Raw genomic sequence first — 18,409 nt, forward strand, 5'->3', positions numbered from 1 at the left:
TTGGAATCCAACAATACCAGACTAGCATTAAGCACAAGATGTCCTACATATGAGCATATTTGGAAGAATTTGAAAGCAACAAATACATGACAAAAATGCACCAGTCCCACACATTCTACAGAAGTAGGAGGAATGAGTGACCAGCTTTAATTTGACCATGACGATACAGAAAATGTTTTTCACAAATTTATATAGGTTTCACATTATTATTAAAAATCATTATTTAGAATGGAATCCATAATTATCTTGTCCACACCCTGTTTCTTTACAGATATTACTATTTAGCATCTAATACATAGCAATGCAGTAAAGCAAATAACCATTTCTACAAGAAATTTAAAATAAACATATTCCATATTGAAAGCAAAGGTATTCTGATTCTATCATACAAAGAAAATATCTACAACCAATTAGTTAGAAGTGGAAGAATGAGAGTAATGAAGTAACATACTTTCTCACTACAGAAATACGTAATATATTGTGAAACAGCTAAAGTAACAGTTTAAATGCAAGTTTGTGACAAAATTCACAACTGTGTTCTTCCAGATATCAATTGTGAAGTCACAATATTTCCACTATCAAAGTATTTTACCAACTATAATTATAATCTCCGTCCCAAAGACATAAAATAACAAAGAGTGCCAACTTTAACAATAACATTCTTCTCTTCCAATTGCTGGTCAATGAGAGCACAAGAATTGAAGATTTGAATAACCTTGCTTACTGACAAACACGTGCATCCTGTACAATTTTGTAGACGATTATTGCCCCTGAACCAAAGTTTGTTTTATTTGGCACTATTCTTATGCAATCATGAATAAAATTTCTGTCACAGAAAATTACACACACTTTCTTGTTATACATTTTAATAATTTCTCAATAAAATAAATCAATTCTTTATCACGCTGAGTATAATATCATTTATGGTTTATATTCTGAACTACCATTAAAACAATATATACTAGTAAATGAAAACATTCACTATACACGTAAGTAAATACATGAACTTATGCTTTCTGCATTGCACAAAAAAAATTATAAAAAGAATAATTCTTTGTAATCCCTAAAAATGAAGTGTGTGACTTCATTTATAAATTGTATGATTCAAATAGATATACATAATTGATTTAAAAAAAAAACATTCACAGAATATATATTTTGATGTACTGAAGTACATAGAATAGCTATTTGTATATTGTATTTCCAATATTTTTTTATTTACGAAAAATATTTTAAATGCAATAAATGTTAAACAACAGTATACACCAAGACTTTTAATCATGTTCATTCCTTTTCAAATAACTATCATTATTACTAAATAAGAAAACAAGTTGTAAAAAACTAGCCATTTTCTACGAACATACACATGTAACAAGTGGAAAGGGACCTTACAACTAGTGACTGCTAATTCTTTAAGACTGAGTCTTTTGTTGTTGAAAGCCGTTATAGTTCTTTTCATGAAGAATCATCTATACCTGGTGCGAGAGAACACAAATTCAAAATAATCGAGTAGAAATATTTTTCTAGATAATTATTTACTTATATGTAATAAATTCTTCTCTAGTATGAACTCTACCATTTCATAATTAGTACATTTTATGTAATATAAAAATGACGAAAAAAATTATTGAAGTTGACTTGGATTAAATAACCATTTAATGTTAGTTTCAAATAAAGAATAGTTTATTTTCTGCACCATTCACCACAAGAATTAAGTCTTCGTAGATCTGTTTTGATCCCATCCAGTATTGTTTGAGAGGTCTGCCTGGTCTTGTGTGTCCCCTTAGTGGAATTATTGAGCTATTCATTCTGAATACATGGTGTAGCCAATTAACTTTAATGCATCAAGAGATCACTTAGTCTCATATTCTTTCAGGTACACATGTAGCAGAAAACTTGATAAACAAGTAATTTTTTTCCAAAGCCTTTTTTTAACATGCAATGTTCTTTTACATGCTGCAAATGAAGAGTCACTGCAAAAAAAAAAAATACTACAAATGCAAATATCTTTCTGTATATTATACCTACTGTATATGAATGATTTTGCTGTCATACGTCAGGGACTTGGGGAGGATTTTTATTCAAATCAAAATATCAATATGTGAACCTTCTGCATCCAATACAATTAGCAAACGTCTACCACAGCTGTTTATTACTCAACACAGTGTTTCTTGAGAAATACTGTCCACAACACCTGAGATAACGTTTTTCAGTTTTTTTTTACGAGGGGAAATGACCTAAGGGGAGGCAGAGACGTAGAAAAAAAAATTACGGTTTATTTAACGACGCTCTCAACTGCCGAGGTTATATGAGCATCACCAGTGTGCTGGAATTTTGTCCTGCAGGAGGAGTTCTTTTACATGTCAGTAAATCTATTGACATGTACCTGTCACATTTACACACACTTAAATGCCATCGACCTGGGCTGGGGTCGAAACCACAACCTCAAGCATAGAAGGTCAGCGCTATACCAATTACGCTATTGAGGCCGACCCGAGACGTAGATGAGAGGATAATATTAAAATGGATTTGAGGGAGATGGGATATGATGGTAGGGACTGATTAAACTTGCTCGGGATAGGGACCGATGCGGGCTTATGCAAGGGTTGTAATGAATCTCCAGGTTCTCTAAAAGCCATTTGTAAGTAAGTGTGGATTATTCTTCTATACACTGTTCTTCAGAAAACCCCCAGAGAAAATAACCACAGATTCAAATATGGACAGTACAGACGACGGAAACATATATGTTCACCATACCATTCAGTATAATGATTAGGGAGTAATCTGTCATGGAAATATTCATCAGGTAATCCAGGACGACATTTGCCATATGTGGTCTTGCTCTATCTGGAATGAAGTCATTAAGGAACTGTAGTAGCACTGCAGTAACTGTGTCGTTCAAGAATGGTTCAACAACTCTATCATTAAATAGCACACTACACTATACATTTCTGAGAATGTAAAGGTGTCTCAATCACAACATGGAATTCTCAGGACCCCATATTTTGTTTATTAATGTATCCATTAGATAGATGAAAACCTCAATAGAGAACCGAATAATACCAACTGCTACAGGATTAGCCTCCAAAAGCTGACTAAATGGTTCACAAAAGACAGCACGTCTTTGTCACCTCTAATTAGTGCTTGCCTCAACTAAACTTCATATGGGAACGTTTGTAAGTCTTTTCAGATTATTTTTTTTTTAAATTGTAGGGTTGTTAAAAAAAAAAAAAAAGAGTTGTTGCGACAAACATTTGACAGACTTCCTAGAGCATACCTGCACAAACAGCGCTGAACGAGCGCGCGCGCGAGCGGGAGAGCAGTGTTTACCGCTCGCCGAAACGGAGAGGAAGATATGTCAGAATGACAAACTTGCTATAGGTAGAGGAGAGGGAAACGACCACTCAGTTATCTAGTGGAGTGCAGTTTGTAGGCCTATTCTCAGTAACTGTTTCACGTTGCTTACCTACTGCTACAGTACAGTATGGAGGAATCTAAAAGATGGAACATAACATTTAACGATTTACAGCTTGAACTTATTGATCTTCAATGTGACCTAAGGGCTAAAGATCGTTTGAATAATACTACTACTCTGTTGAGTTGTACAATACTAAACATTAGCAATAATATCCACGACCACACAGGCTGGCTGTGAAAATGATTGCTATGTCTGGCTCAACATTTATATTTGTGAGCAACTGTTTTCTATAATCAACTTTAATAAAGGCAGACATCGAACATCTGTAACTGATGTTTCATTACGATCAGTAGGCTACTGTTCCTTTCAGCTGCCAACAGCATAAAACCTAGTTTTGATGTACTGATAAATAAAAATATAACAAAATCATATTGTACATTTAAGTAGCTATAGAATTTCTATTATTTCTGTAAAATAAATATTTCTTTATTAATTAATAATAGTCCAAGATAGTTTTGCAAACAGTGAACGGGAATTCATTTCATAAAATTCGTAATAGTACTTCCTCTTGTGTATATTTTGTACGAGATCACCCCTTCTTCCAGTCCACCCTTATACAGAGCGCAGCTAATATCTGCATTCCGCTCATGAACTGTGAGCCGGCTTGGAGAGCACAAACCTAGAGCTATGAGTAAGTACAGTTTTCAGATGTTCTAATGAACTTAGGTCTGCCAACAACAGCTTTATTGTTGTTCAAACTGGAACCTATTTCTTTGAATTTCTTCAATAATTTTTTTTTAATTTTGATCATCAAATTTCCTACACTTCAATTTCACTGTGAACTCACGATATACAATGGAATTACTGCCAGACTAACAAAAACGTTTTACGCAAAACATCATTTGTCCGATAGTGTATGACACTTTACTAGCAGTTGTTTGATGTGTTACTAAGGTTACATGTAACATACAGGAAAGTCTCCTCAGTGGCTGAATGGCCAGATCTTCAGCCTGTCACGCAGGCAGTCCGAGTTCGATTCCCACTCAGACCTGAGACACTTTTGACAGACAAGATCGCAGTTGGGGCTTTTCTCAGTATCCTCCAATTTCCCCATATTAGGCATCTACGACATTCCACCATCATTTCATAGCATTCCCCAAACACTAGCAGGCGACACATGGAGTTGGCCTGGGGACATGTGGGGTTGACTGCTGGGAACCCAGTTATGTAGTGTAGTCAGTCACTGAGAGTTTGGAAATGCACTTAGCTTAAGGGTAAATATAACAGATATAACAAGAGGACGTAGTGTCCATCCTTCATTAAATTAAATTCAGTCATACAAAAAACTCAAGTCTACCATGTTGCATAACACCAAAATCATCCATGTAGTTGCAAAGTATAGAAAGACATTTTCAGAATTTATATCCCCTCAAAATTCGGCACCTCCACTTGGATTTGAATGTGTGAATGTTTGATACAATGGAAATACTTAATAACCAGTACACCTCCGAAAATATAGTATATTTGGCAGTATAAAAAATAACAGTACCTAAATCAAAAGGCTGCAAACAAAGCTCATCGACTATTTCTCACCCAAAACAAAAGCCAATTCTGAGTTAAAGGTGTTCCATTTCAGAAATGATGTTACACTACATCAATTGAGATAATGACATTCCTTGAGCACGAAACAGTATGAAGATCATTTACTTCTATACCCGTTTTACTTGGTATTTCCAATAATTTCACGTTGTATTTCTTTCTTCCTTTTATTGCAGTTTTGTTTCTTCAAACAATGTCGCATGTGCCTACGATGCTATGATAGAAGTTACTACTTACACTATTCTTTGCAACTTGTAATAAATTACTTGCATATTGTTCGTTTATAATTTATTATTTATATTTAACCTTTAGGAAATGCAGATGCTAAGAACTGCAGACAACCTTCCTTATCTTTAATATCTATGTTATTTTATACAGATATTTAAGTGATATTATTACTGAATAAAATAAAAATAAATAACTTAACTTTCAAAATGCTAATTAAGTAGTTTCAACTCTTATCATAAACTGACCACCATATTCTCAATCTGCAAGATTTGGCGAAACTGCCTTTTCCCATCACAAATTATATCCAGCTGCCCCCTTTCTACTAGAGTCTTGTACTGTTAGTGACTGGTAAATCCGACACTAGAACTTGGAGAAGTTAGGGGTGAAAATTGCTCCCCACCCACCACACGCTTCAGTAGCAAGAGTTTGTCAGTCAGTTTATGGTTGTCAGGTGATCAGGTCCTCAGTCTTGACTGACTGACTGACTGACTGACTGACTGCCTGCCTGCCTGCGTGTTGTACGTATTGAAAACATTTGGTCTGGTGATCTTTCGCTTTCGCGTTCTGTAATATATTACTAGCTCTTTAGTTTTTGTTGTAACAATTTAGTTTAGTTAGTATGTTCTTCTTTATAATTGTTTCAAGTTTTTAGTTATAATAAATGTCATCTTGGACTTACTCATGCGGTGTTAACATCCGACTCCCTCTGCCTAGTTTGAAAGCGGGAACCTGATTTCAATGCCAAGCCTGATTTGATAATTACTGATGATGACGCGTAATGAACTTCTTCGTTACTTTAGCCCTTTGTCCATTTCTTAATGATTTGAGGGAGTCTCGCTATCCTTCGGCAGGTCTTCGTACACAACTTCTTTCTTTGTCTTGTTTTATCTCCGCCTTAACCGACTCAACAAGCCAACGAGATGTAGGAGATGACATTATCTCTCACAATACAGGACCATCGTGGAGACGTTACAGGACAAGTGCAAGACCTACCGAGTCCTGTGGCATAGAGATAAATTTCACCCCATGTCAGGAATGGAACCACGGACTGCCTAGTTGGGAAGCACATGTTGTCGTAACTGCAGACCCCACACTTCTTTCTTGTGAAAATTTATTGCTAGCTACTTTCACAACGCGACTTCTTAAAAGTATTATTTTATTCTATTTTTACAGCAAAGTGCTGGCTAGCACTTCCTCTTAATTTGCAGTTAGCTTATCGAAACAATTTTGAAATTACTGAAGAATGTGATTAACTCGCAATTTATTAAAGGAGTATGTTAATTCATTTACAGCTGTTGAAAGGACTGCGACTGGATTAGCATAACATTTTCCCATTACTAATTAAACTACATAATACATAATAGCGAACTAATATTTACTATTTAGCTGTAGTTATAGTCATTTTCAGAATACCCTCAGATCGCTTTAATGTGTATTTGCTATTTGATATATTACATTTAGGACACTGCAGTCCTAAGTTTCCAATTATGTTTTAATTACCATCCGTCACAAATGTTTGATGAAATAGTTAATTTCGGCGAACTAATGTACGTAGTAATTTACCAGGGTCTTAGAAATCTTTTCAAACTTATTTTCCTTCTGATTTTGTTGTCAGAAATATGCAATGTGAATTCGTCCCTTTCTTGCAATATGTCATTTTGGTTAATATTTGAATTTCGGCATTTCTCGTGTGATTTATCTAAGTGTATCCAACCGTTCATATAATGCTGTTTTTTTTTAAACAGCACCCTTTTTTTGTAACAGAAAATAAGCAAGTAATATGTAATAGTAAATAAAATATTTGAACAGGTTAATGTGTTCAGTTAATGGGATGGCTGTTATCAAATACAGCTAAAACGGTTTCTGAGGCTAATGTAATTGAAGCAACACCATTATGATTCACCGGTGAGTAATATGTTTTTCTTTATCAATAGTAGCAGTAGCAGGGCAGTCTCTTCTCTAGCCTCTACCTCTGTTTGTCACGTGTTTGTTGACAGTGTGCGGACTGTTAGAAGTGGAGTGGGTGAAATTCGTTACAGGGCCAGATTTACCAGTCACCAACAATAGGTATTAACTGACCATACTGAGTAGTACCTGTAAGCAACTAACCATAAATAATTTTAACTTAAGTTCAAGCCATGACTTGTTTGCATTTCATCACAGTTTTAAAACTGAAATAATTTAGAATGTAACTAATACACAAAGCAGAATAAATGTCCGTATTATAATAATTAAATATCTGTATACTCTACATATAAAAATATAAGTTTCTATTATCGACCACTTAAAAAATCTCCCAACTGGTCTTAGATTGCTACCCATTGTCAATTTGTGTACTTTGAATATTTACAAATATTGTTATATGTAATAATATGTCAGAATTTGAATATTCTCACTCATGTATACCAGAAGTCTTCACAATCATTATTGCAATGATATCTTGAGTCAAAAGTTGACAGCAGAGGAATGACAGGCCAGGACACAGAACTTAACCTAGGTATATTAATCTTCCTATTCATGAGCCAAAAGGTATTTTAAACAAAGCCGATGGTTATATTTTATTTCATAGAAGCCACAATTAAGATTTTACCACCTGAAAATTCATTACCCTTGGCTGGGACTGAATATGTAATACTTCGGTCCAGAGGCAAGTGCAAAAACCACTAGAGTATACTAAGGACAATACGCTATAAGTTCTTGCCACTATAATTTACAATATATTAAAATGTATTCAAAATAAGGTAAGACACTGAGTGCTTCACTATACCACATACAGATAACTCGAATATTAGAGAGCACTGAAGCAATATCTACAGTATAATCAGTTTCTTCAGTTCTTGCTTGCTCTTCAGTCTCTGAATACAGTTATAAATATTATCAATGAAAATTTACGTTCAATAGATGATACGTTCATACTTTTCATACATTCAACTTTTGTGCTTAAAAGTGGTGTTGTACAAGAATGACTTTTTCTCATTCATTATACATACTGAGAATAAAAATAATCACTGAATTAAGTATAAATGAATAAAATTATTTACAACCATATCATTACAAATCCCTTCCTTTTGCATTAACAATGTTCTCTACATGCTGTAATTCGTAACAAAAGAAATAATAATAATAATAATAATAATAATAATAATAATAATAATAATAATAATAATAATAATAAGATTCACTGCCACCCTTACATAAGCCCACCATCGGTGCTTATCCAGAGCAAGATTAATCCATTCCCTACCATCACATCCCACTTCCCTCAAATCCATTTCAATATTATCCTCCCATCTACTTCTCGGTCTTTCCAAAGATCTTCTTCCCTCAGGTCTTCCAACTAACACTCTATATGCATTTCTGGATTTACCCATATGTGCTAAATATCCTATTCATCTCAAACGACTGGATTTAGGCCCGGTTCACATGAGTGAAATGTCTGAGAAATGGCGGACATGTGGCAGCCACATCATTCTGAGGCCACACGAGCAGAGGAAAGACAGACTGAAGGATTTGAGGTGGTCATTCACAATGGATGCCAGTTACCGTACTAGTGTACTTTGAACTGCAATTGTTGATAAGAAGAATAGAAGGCATTGAACACATCCAATAGTGAACAGTATAGCAAAAATAGGTTGGGGTGAAGTCTTAGGGTTTCTGACACTGATATTGGAAGGCCTTGGGGCTCCGGGCCCCTGGGGCTTATTAGACTACTCGTATGCCGACAGCACCTGGTTCTATCAGGGGCTGAGGCAGGATAGCCCACCTGTCAGCTGACTATGAAAGGAAGGGCTTGGGGCTCTGGCCCCTGGGGCTTATCAGGCTACTCGTCTACAAATGGGATCTGGCTCTATCAGAAGCTGATGCAGGATGGCCCAAATGTCAGCATCGTCATTGTAACCCAGGCCACTTGTCGGATTTGGACAATCATCGCATATATAGGCGCACAAAGAGCCAAAGCATGCCTAAGAGTATCAGGTCCAGCCCTCGTAAAAGCCAAGATATGTTATCTGAACACTCACTGCCAAACTCTTGCATTTGCTTGTGTGATTGATGTGATATAATGCAATAGTCTATAGCAAACTTGTGGTCAATGTGTGGCATCCGTTCCACTATGGGTGATGCAGCTGACATGTGGAGACTTTAAATTAGTGTGTCATAGACAATGGTGAGGCTCCTGCGCGTCTACCATTTCGCAGATATTCTGCTTGTGTGAACAGGACCTTAATGTTCCTAATTATGTTAGACGAGTATAATGCATGCAGTTCTGCGTTGTGTGACTTTCTCCATTCTCCTTAACTTAATCTCTCTCAGCCCCAAATATTTTCCTAAGCACCTTATTCTCGAATACTCTTAACCTCTGTTCCCTTCTCAAAGTGAGAGTCCAAGTTTCACATCCATACAGAACCAGTAATAAATACATACATACATTGTTCTGCTCATGGGCAGGTCTTTCACTGCAAATCCAGCATTCTCCAATCTTTCCTATTTTCTGCCTTCCTCTTAGTCTCTGCATATGATTCACATGTCGTCTATCATCTGATATCTTCTTTTGCCCCGAACTCTTCTCCCTTTCATCATTCCTTCCAGTGCATCCTTCAGTAGGCAGTTTCTTCTCAGCCAGTCACCCAACTAATTCCTTTTTCTCTTTCTGATAACTGTTTTATAAATTCTAACTTTAAGTTTTTTCTGAAAGCAGACTGGATGATAGAATCTTCTCAACCGAATAGTAGCAGCACTATATTTATTATGCATTAAATTCCTCTTGAGTATCATTTATATTTGTTACTCTTGCTACAAAATATACTAATAATAATAATAATAATAATAATAATAATAATAATAATAATAATAATTCCATTTAATTAATGTTCTCAGTTTGACATTTATTTTGCCAAATAAATGAGAAATGCAACAAAGTTGATCACCTGGACTATACTGGAAAAGGACGCCAAAATTTAATGGCAGAGAATTGCTTAACATGGACTGGCAATGAATTTGGTAAGACACGTGCTAATGTGCAAGTGGTGGCAAACTAGGCCTTTTACAGTACCAAAACAAAATAATTACATTTTGTTAACATTGTCTTAACCTTCATTACACATCAGATCGTGCTCTACTAAATACATTTTTCAGTCTATGTGACTCCGATCTCTATTGTTAGATTTCAGAATTCTGTCAACCAGGCCTACAAAACTTCTCAACAGAGATCTTATCCAATCTAGTACACAAGGTGCCATTCTCAACTTCTAAAGCCCAAACATCCAAAAGTCTAACTAGATATCATTAAGAAAGTATGGCAGTGGTAACTTATAGTAAATGCTATTATGCTATTTCGCCAGAGTGAATTCATACATGTTTGTTGTTACTGAATTAAAATTACAATAATTCATGTGTATACTTTTAAGGCTCGTAAACAAAATCCGCAGCCTACACAGATTACAGAAGCATGCATTTCTGTAAAAAATTATCAGAATATATTTTTGTAGCAGCATTACTTTTCTGCATTTTATATAATAATAAAGAAAATAATTACCTATGCACATTTTAGGGGATAACGAAACATTTGCGAATATTATGTAATAAAATAAAAAACACAATTTTATATAGCAATTAATGAAAAAACTAAAACGTTTATCTAGAATATAAACATACAAGAATAATAATCAAAGAAAGGGATTTAGAAATACTGTTAAGTCAACATAAGGTAAACATGGAACTCACACTACAGACAATTTTATTTATTTTTAAAATCTAATGTATTCATAGCTCTTCTGTAAACATTTATTCTTTGGTTCGGTCCATATACTGTATATTCTTCATATCTGAATTTCTGTTCTTCATATTTTCATTACAGCTATGGTATCAATGTGTTGTCAGGACTACTGCATTTCCTTTTCCCATGTAGATTCCATTTTGTAGTTTACTTACTCTCATTGTTCTGCATTCACACAGCATGTCCATATTGTTTTAATGGTTGTTCTAAGTAGTCTTCAGTCCCAGTTTTCTAATAATTTAATGTTTAATTCCATCTTATGCAACCGTGAGACAGATGAGATCTTTAATGATCCAATTCTACAAATAATTTCTTTCGATGTACATACTGTAGTAAACAAAGAATGGGACTGCATTAATTTAAAATAGAATAATAACAAACAATGTGTTCAAAATCACTTAATCTTATTATAAATATAGTCTTCTACAATGTAGTTTCATTACAATGAGTAGCACAATCACTTAAGAGCTTGAAGTGATTGTCCTGTTTCAGAACAGACCACAGATAGTTCACCACGATATATGGTACTACTGGATGAATCTGACGTCATTGAAACATTATTTTCTTTGGAAAATTTAAAATTTTGAGTTGCTTTTACTCCATCCCATCTTACTAAATACTTCCATCATGGACATAATCATCCAATGTTGCAGACTGTCTCCAAAACTTCTTAAAAGCCTCCATCTACAAATATTTTCTTTCTTTCAATAACTGTCCAACTTCTTTTTTGAGATGTATGTTATATTCTGCCATGTAGTTGCAATTTGGTGCACGGTAATGAACTTTGCCCCCTCTTCTCGATGGCAGTCAACTGATAAATTACTTAAGTGACTCATATCTCTGTTCATTCAAGAGATTATCTCTGCCCTTCCCTAATGTGAAGCAACATGAAGCACTATTTACATTGATAATTCATGGAATCATGAATTTACGTTACTCTGCTTGCTTTTCAATTGTGTGCAAGTATACGTGATATCTAAAGTCTTCATGGCTACACATAATATTAAGTAATTTTCGTCTTAGTAACAAGCATTTAAGATTTATTCAATACACATTTTATTCATTCATTCTTGTAACTAAATGAATGTAGACAGAATCATTTTAATACACCAAATGATATCTAAATGAAATGAAACTCTTCTTGGTGAAGTGAAGTTTTAATATTCTGAAGTGTTGTAATTTTGCAAAGCTTCAACATTTTTAAATTCAGTTTTGTACTGCATATTAATATATTTATAGAAATGTATTTAGCTGATGTGATCACTAAACAAGTAGAATTAATTTTTATGGCTTTTGATAAGATTCCCCATACACCAAGAAGAAAAAACTTGTAATCTTTTAATTTTATGATATTTCAATACTTTCCATAGTAACACGAATGTTTGCATTTGAAAAAAAATATAGGCCTATACTAGAAAAATCACTACAAGAAATAAAATAAAACCATTTTCATTGTAAACTGGCTTAATCTCCCATTGAATCAATAAGTTAACATTCTGAATTGTACAGTGAAGAACAACAAAATAAAGTGTGTTTGCCATACATGATTAGTTAGCAATTACTGAAATAGGCCTACCTTAAGCATACTGAAAATACTATATTTATATATATATATATTTTTTTTCGCATTGTGGTTAAAAGGCAGACTTCCTGTAAGGCGAAAATATATCAAACCATTAGGAGAAATTTCCCTTCACATCAGCACAATAAATAAATCGGTATATAAATAAATAAACCAAAACAAATAATTGAACACAGGAATACATAACAAACCAATAAATAAGTTTATAAACATATCCACGAACGCACAAATAAATTTAAATTAAAAGAGAAAGTAACAAAATGCGTGAATTAACATGCAAGTAAATAAATAAATATAAAAAGACATGAATAACTGGAAGAATTATTTAATGAAGAAATTACTACATTAATTGAACTGCTATTTTGCTGAATTATACAAGTATTTTAAATTAATGATACCAACCTTTGTTGGCATTGCCATTTCTGTCGTCGCGATTATTGTTGTTGGGAGATCCCACAATGCACTTCACCGAGTTGTAGGAAGACGGAAGTTGCAGAGGGCTCTGCTCTACACCATTCACCACTCCACCACTCTTCTCACACTGCCAACATTTGCAACACCACCAGTGAGAGCATATATCCAATAATAACAGTATAGTAAGAGTTGCCTATATTATTCTATAGATTATCTTAGCCTGTATAAAAATAAAATTGTATGTATTAAAATACAGATATAAAAGGACATACATTAGGCACCTACTAATTTTGTCAGCAAGTTACAATTTACTCCCTCCTAAATATACATAATTCCCTAGTAAAATCTGATTCATATTATCAGAGACAAAATATGGCCAGTGAAAACGTGCGAAGGAAGGGTAGGACGAGAACTAAACTCTCTTGTTGACCCTACTGTACATTTCAACATCACAGCATTGTATGTCTATTCTCACACCACCCATGTTTGTTTTATAAAGCAACTGTTTACTTACTTATTTCAAGAACTTTTAAATTCGACATGCAAAATAAGATCAAGATGTATGGAAGAGAATCTATTTCGTCTCTCACTGGCAAGTGGCTAAGCTGTATCTTTTACCTTCAAGCTCAAAGTCTCCCCTGTCCTCCCCAGAATCACATTACTGTGTCTGTACTCTGTACAAGAACAAAATAGTAGTTACATGAAGTTCGAAATGTGATTGAATATTTTTTGTAACATTTCACAACAAAACGAAGTGTCAACTACCTGCCACATTTTGTTCGTCTTGATTCGCAATGTCTCAAAATGTAAATGGAACTTTCTGTAAAATGCTTGAAGGAAGAATGGGATCTTGAGAACTATTCAAAACTATTTTTGGTATAATACCACCAGATACAACTACACGAGATGTATCCAGGGAAGGCAAATTTCCAGAACAAACTATGTTAAATCTCGAGGACTGATGTTTACTATGCCACGGGCAACTTATGAGAAAAAAAAAAAAAAAAAAAAAAATATATATATATATATAACTTATGAGAAGTCAAACAAAATGAATTTAATGATACCTCCCACGTGTTCGTGAAGCAGTTTGACCATATCAAGAATTCTTGCAGGTTTTATTTAGGACTCATTTATACGACATAACAAGAACAACCCTCCTCTTCCCACTTATACGATATTAGCATAATTCTCACTACAATATTCTGGGGGGGGGGGGGGGGGAAGTAAATTAGGAAAGAAAATGAGAATTAAAAAGAGAGAAAAAATAAGAAAAGAGATGAGAGGAAAGAAAGAAAAGAAAAAACGAAAATAAAATAAAATAGAGAGACTGGGAAATCTTAAAGCATTAGTATTGAAATAATAGTTCCCCAAGTACAGCACATACATACGGGTATCATCTTGAATTTGCTTATGGTACCAAATTCTACACAGATTCAGATATAACTATGTTACTCATTAGTTCTGATTTTCAGAAATTTCTCTGCATTATACCACTTAGTAACAAGAAATTAAAATTGGCCTACATTCAAAGGTTCAGAACAAGTTCATCATTCTGTTGTTTGGAGACTCGGAAGAAAAATAATTTCAGTTCATTAAATCTTATAGGCTCTATCGAATAAAAAGGATTTAGTTTCCAGTTAACAAGAAAATATGTTCCATGAACAACATACTTATCTGAAACATTAAAAAGGCAATTCATCATGTCTCAAATATTACATTAGAATAGTTCCGTTTCATTACTAATTTAGTTTATTTCCATCATTAATTCTAATATCACAGTGGTTCTCCCCCCCCCCCACCCTTACTTCCACCGTCGTTTGCTTGAGTGCACACATACGAACGTCAGCACAAAGTTGAAATAAGTTCGGTTAATTACTATTCCAATAGTTGTACCAATACCTCAAACATTGTAAAAAATGTTCAGAAGGCTTAAGATAGTTCTTATCAGAAGGTAATGAGACCAAGACTTTCACCAAAGTCCCAAATATCACTTCAGAAGAATTCTAATTTTTGTTTCTGTTATTTCAACCATATGGCTTGAATTTCATAGTGCCCCTCCTCTCTCACTGTTCCTCATTTGAGCATTCATAAATGCGTGCACTTACATGTAACACCTGCATGCGCATATCTGCATGCACACTACTTGAATTTCATAGTGCCCCTTCCTCCCTCACTGTTCCTCGTTTGAGTGTTCATAAATGTGTGCAACTTACTCACATGCAGTACCTGTACGTGCATGTCTGCACGCACACTAAGAATTTGTTTGATATACTATGTTATTTTTGATTCTGAAAAATATTATTTGTATTAAAAAGTTGTTTTACTATTATTATTATTATTATTATTATTATTATTATTATTATTTTCAACCCTTGACATTACACAATTTCGTGCAAAGTGAGAATTCGAAAGTCTATTATTCTGAAATTGTTAACAGAAAATTTCTACTCAAGACATTATAGAGATACGACAAACATTATCATTAATTCTTTCGGCTTCCATCTCTATAACTCTTAGGTAAATTACTTAAAATATCTTAAAGGAAAGAAATATATATAAAAATTTATCAATTAAACCAGTATCTCATTTTTTATTACAGTTCTACAAAATTATAAAATAAATTACTGCGCAAAATTTGTCAAAAGAATAGTTGCACCCGAAAGGACTTTAATGATTTAATGGGGGGGGGGGAGAGACCTGTTGCATATACCCATGATAAATGCATAAAAATAATACAAAAAAAAAAAATAGCATCTTTTACTGACGACCTTACCTCTGATTGAGGTTCTGACTGATATGTAACCTACATCTATTATCAGGCAGGACATCTCACTCGACGATATGCGTCAGAAGAAGAACAATTAATTGTTTATATACATGTGAAGCCTGATTGTAATATGTAGCTAATCGGCGATGTAGGCAATGGAAGGGGAAAGGAACTGGACATCCTACCCCATTATCTCCTGGCTTAGTTGCTTCATAAGTGGTGCCATATTGGTATCACTTGTGAGGTTCAAACAAATGACAGGCCATCTTGGTAGAGGCTACGATGATGTATGATAAGTGATGGTGAAGGGCCAATTAGAGTTGGGAAGTAGATAGACCAAGACCTTCAGAATTGATACTATCCTAGCATTTTCCAGGAGAGACTTTGTAAACCAAATCAGGATATCCGATCCCTGAGATCGAATACCAGACCTTCAGAAATACAAGGCGAGAAAGATAATAATTACTCCACCATGCTCTGTCATGATCGAAGTACAGGACATAATATGTACAAACAGAAAACAACACAGCATGGGGGAGGACGGATTTCTAATATAGGAATTACAGAAACGTATTTTCACATAAATATTGCAATCAATTTCTAGAGCATTACAAAACTTCATAATATATTGAGAAAAAAAAAAAAAAAAAAAAAAAAAAAAACTTTACTCCATTAGATTATGTACAATGTCTTACATTCTTTTCGCTATTTATCAAAATGTATTCCCGAACATAGAATACTGCAATAAAACATAAGTTATTATAAGCATTTCCTAGGAATCTTGGGGTCACCCACGCATTGAGTTTCTTATTAAATCATGTGAGTCATAATATAAAGCAAACATGACTTTTATTCAAGAAACAAGTTTCACACGCAGGAACCAGGACAAGATAAGCCACGTGCTAGTAACAAGTCCACTTTCTATTGCGTTATGTAATCTGTAATCTGCTTTGGTTGTAGTCTACAAGATTACTATATCATAACAGGGCAATAATTTTAATTCTCAACCTACATCCAATAATGCGATGCAAAGGGGCAAGTGCAGCAGCATCCCACACATACTATAGGCAGTGTTGCCAATGCATGCTGCACAAAGCATGATCTGTGTAGTGTATTGATAAAATGTAACATAATTTCACTGAGATACAACACTGACATTTCTAAGACTGACATCAGGGTTTATTTCTACTTTTTGATACCAGAGGACACCAGGAAGAGACACCCAGCAGAGTCATATGCATAACAAAATAGGAACTTTAGGTAGACAGTAATTTGGCAACAATTTTACTTAACCTAGAACATTAACTGAATGTAATAAATAATTTTACAAGACACAAACTTAGTGAGACAAGATATCCCTTTACATGACGATGTTTTATTTTGTCTCATCAGGACCTGCAGCTGTGTTATATATTATACAGTGTGTTTCATAATTTCTGCATATTGTCTTTTACATTTAAACGGATAATATTTTTCGGAAAAAAAAAAAAACACTCGGACACATAAAATGTTATATTAAAAAAAACATTTTTTCATAGAAACAATTCATTTTTAATATCAATGTTGTGCGAGTTTTAACGTCACAACAAGCATATTTAAATGACACCCTATGATATACTTTATACCATCTGAAAGATAATCTTCATAAATGTATGTCAACCAAAGCTCCCATTCTTTTAATTATTGAAAATGACGTTTGTAGAACTTGTTGAATTTAGAAACAATACACATATCGTAACACATTGTATAACTTCAATATTTGGCACACATAATTGAGAATAAAATTGTTAGTAATTTCTCTAAAACAAATTAATTTATCTCAGTCAATACAGCAAATGTTCAAAATGTTTCCCATTTACAATCTGTCTGTGATAAAAATGCAGCAAATGTAACATTTTAAAATTCCTTCACAGAACAAAAAGTTGCATTTGATCAGATCAAATTTTTGGACTTTTGAAGGACAAAACTAAAATTCTTTAATCATTTATTATCGATACACTGTTCTTTCAAATTGACATAGCATATTGGGAATTAAATCAAAGGCTTTCCCAAATAACGCTATGAAATGTTTCATATAAAAGAAATTTTATCTCGTAAAGGAAGCAAAAACGAGCAAAATTGTGCTTTCTTAAACTTTGTTTGAAATATCTCGATGAATAATCCCCTGAAATTAATGGCATTACTTACAGTTCGCCCTGTATATTTGCCCCCTCCCTTCACGAATTAAATATAAAAAATAAGCCTTTAGTTTTAATGATCCATTTAAAAGAAACTAGACTGGAGAATACTGGGTTTGCAGTAAAAGACCTGCCTTTGTGTAGAGCACAATGAATGAATAAGAGAAACTATCTAGTAACACTTTGTGGGGGCCACTTTGTATAAAATGTGTCTACTATTATTTTCCACTGAAATGTCAACCTAAAAACAATGTGCATTTTATGGTACAAAATACGGTAAATTATACACAACTATTCCATATATCGATGTGCTAGACATAAAACCAGAAAAGTCTTACACTATTTAATGCAATCTGAATTCTATAAACTGTAATTACATTATACTGCTATTTGTCTTCCAAAATGATTCTGTTTTTATTAAACCTAAGTCCTTCGTATTAAGTTATGT

At 33.9% G+C, this 18,409-nt stretch overlaps 1 protein-coding gene across 7 annotated transcripts in view; it reads right to left on the reverse strand.

Moving 5' to 3' along the window:
* Positions 1-18,409, reverse strand: part of LOC138706247 (uncharacterized) — a 166,977-nt gene that overhangs the window by 55,170 nt on the left and 93,398 nt on the right. For all 7 annotated transcript variants that reach the window (XM_069835313.1, XM_069835312.1, XM_069835309.1 and 4 more), the window contains exon 4: positions 13,003-13,141. In XM_069835313.1, coding sequence (XP_069691414.1) covers positions 13,003-13,141 — 139 coding nt within the window. The remainder of the gene's footprint in view (positions 1-13,002; positions 13,142-18,409) is intronic.

This window comes from Periplaneta americana, chromosome 9, assembly GCF_040183065.1.
Source record: "Periplaneta americana isolate PAMFEO1 chromosome 9, P.americana_PAMFEO1_priV1, whole genome shotgun sequence".
Lineage (NCBI taxonomy): Eukaryota > Metazoa > Arthropoda > Insecta > Blattodea > Blattidae > Periplaneta > Periplaneta americana.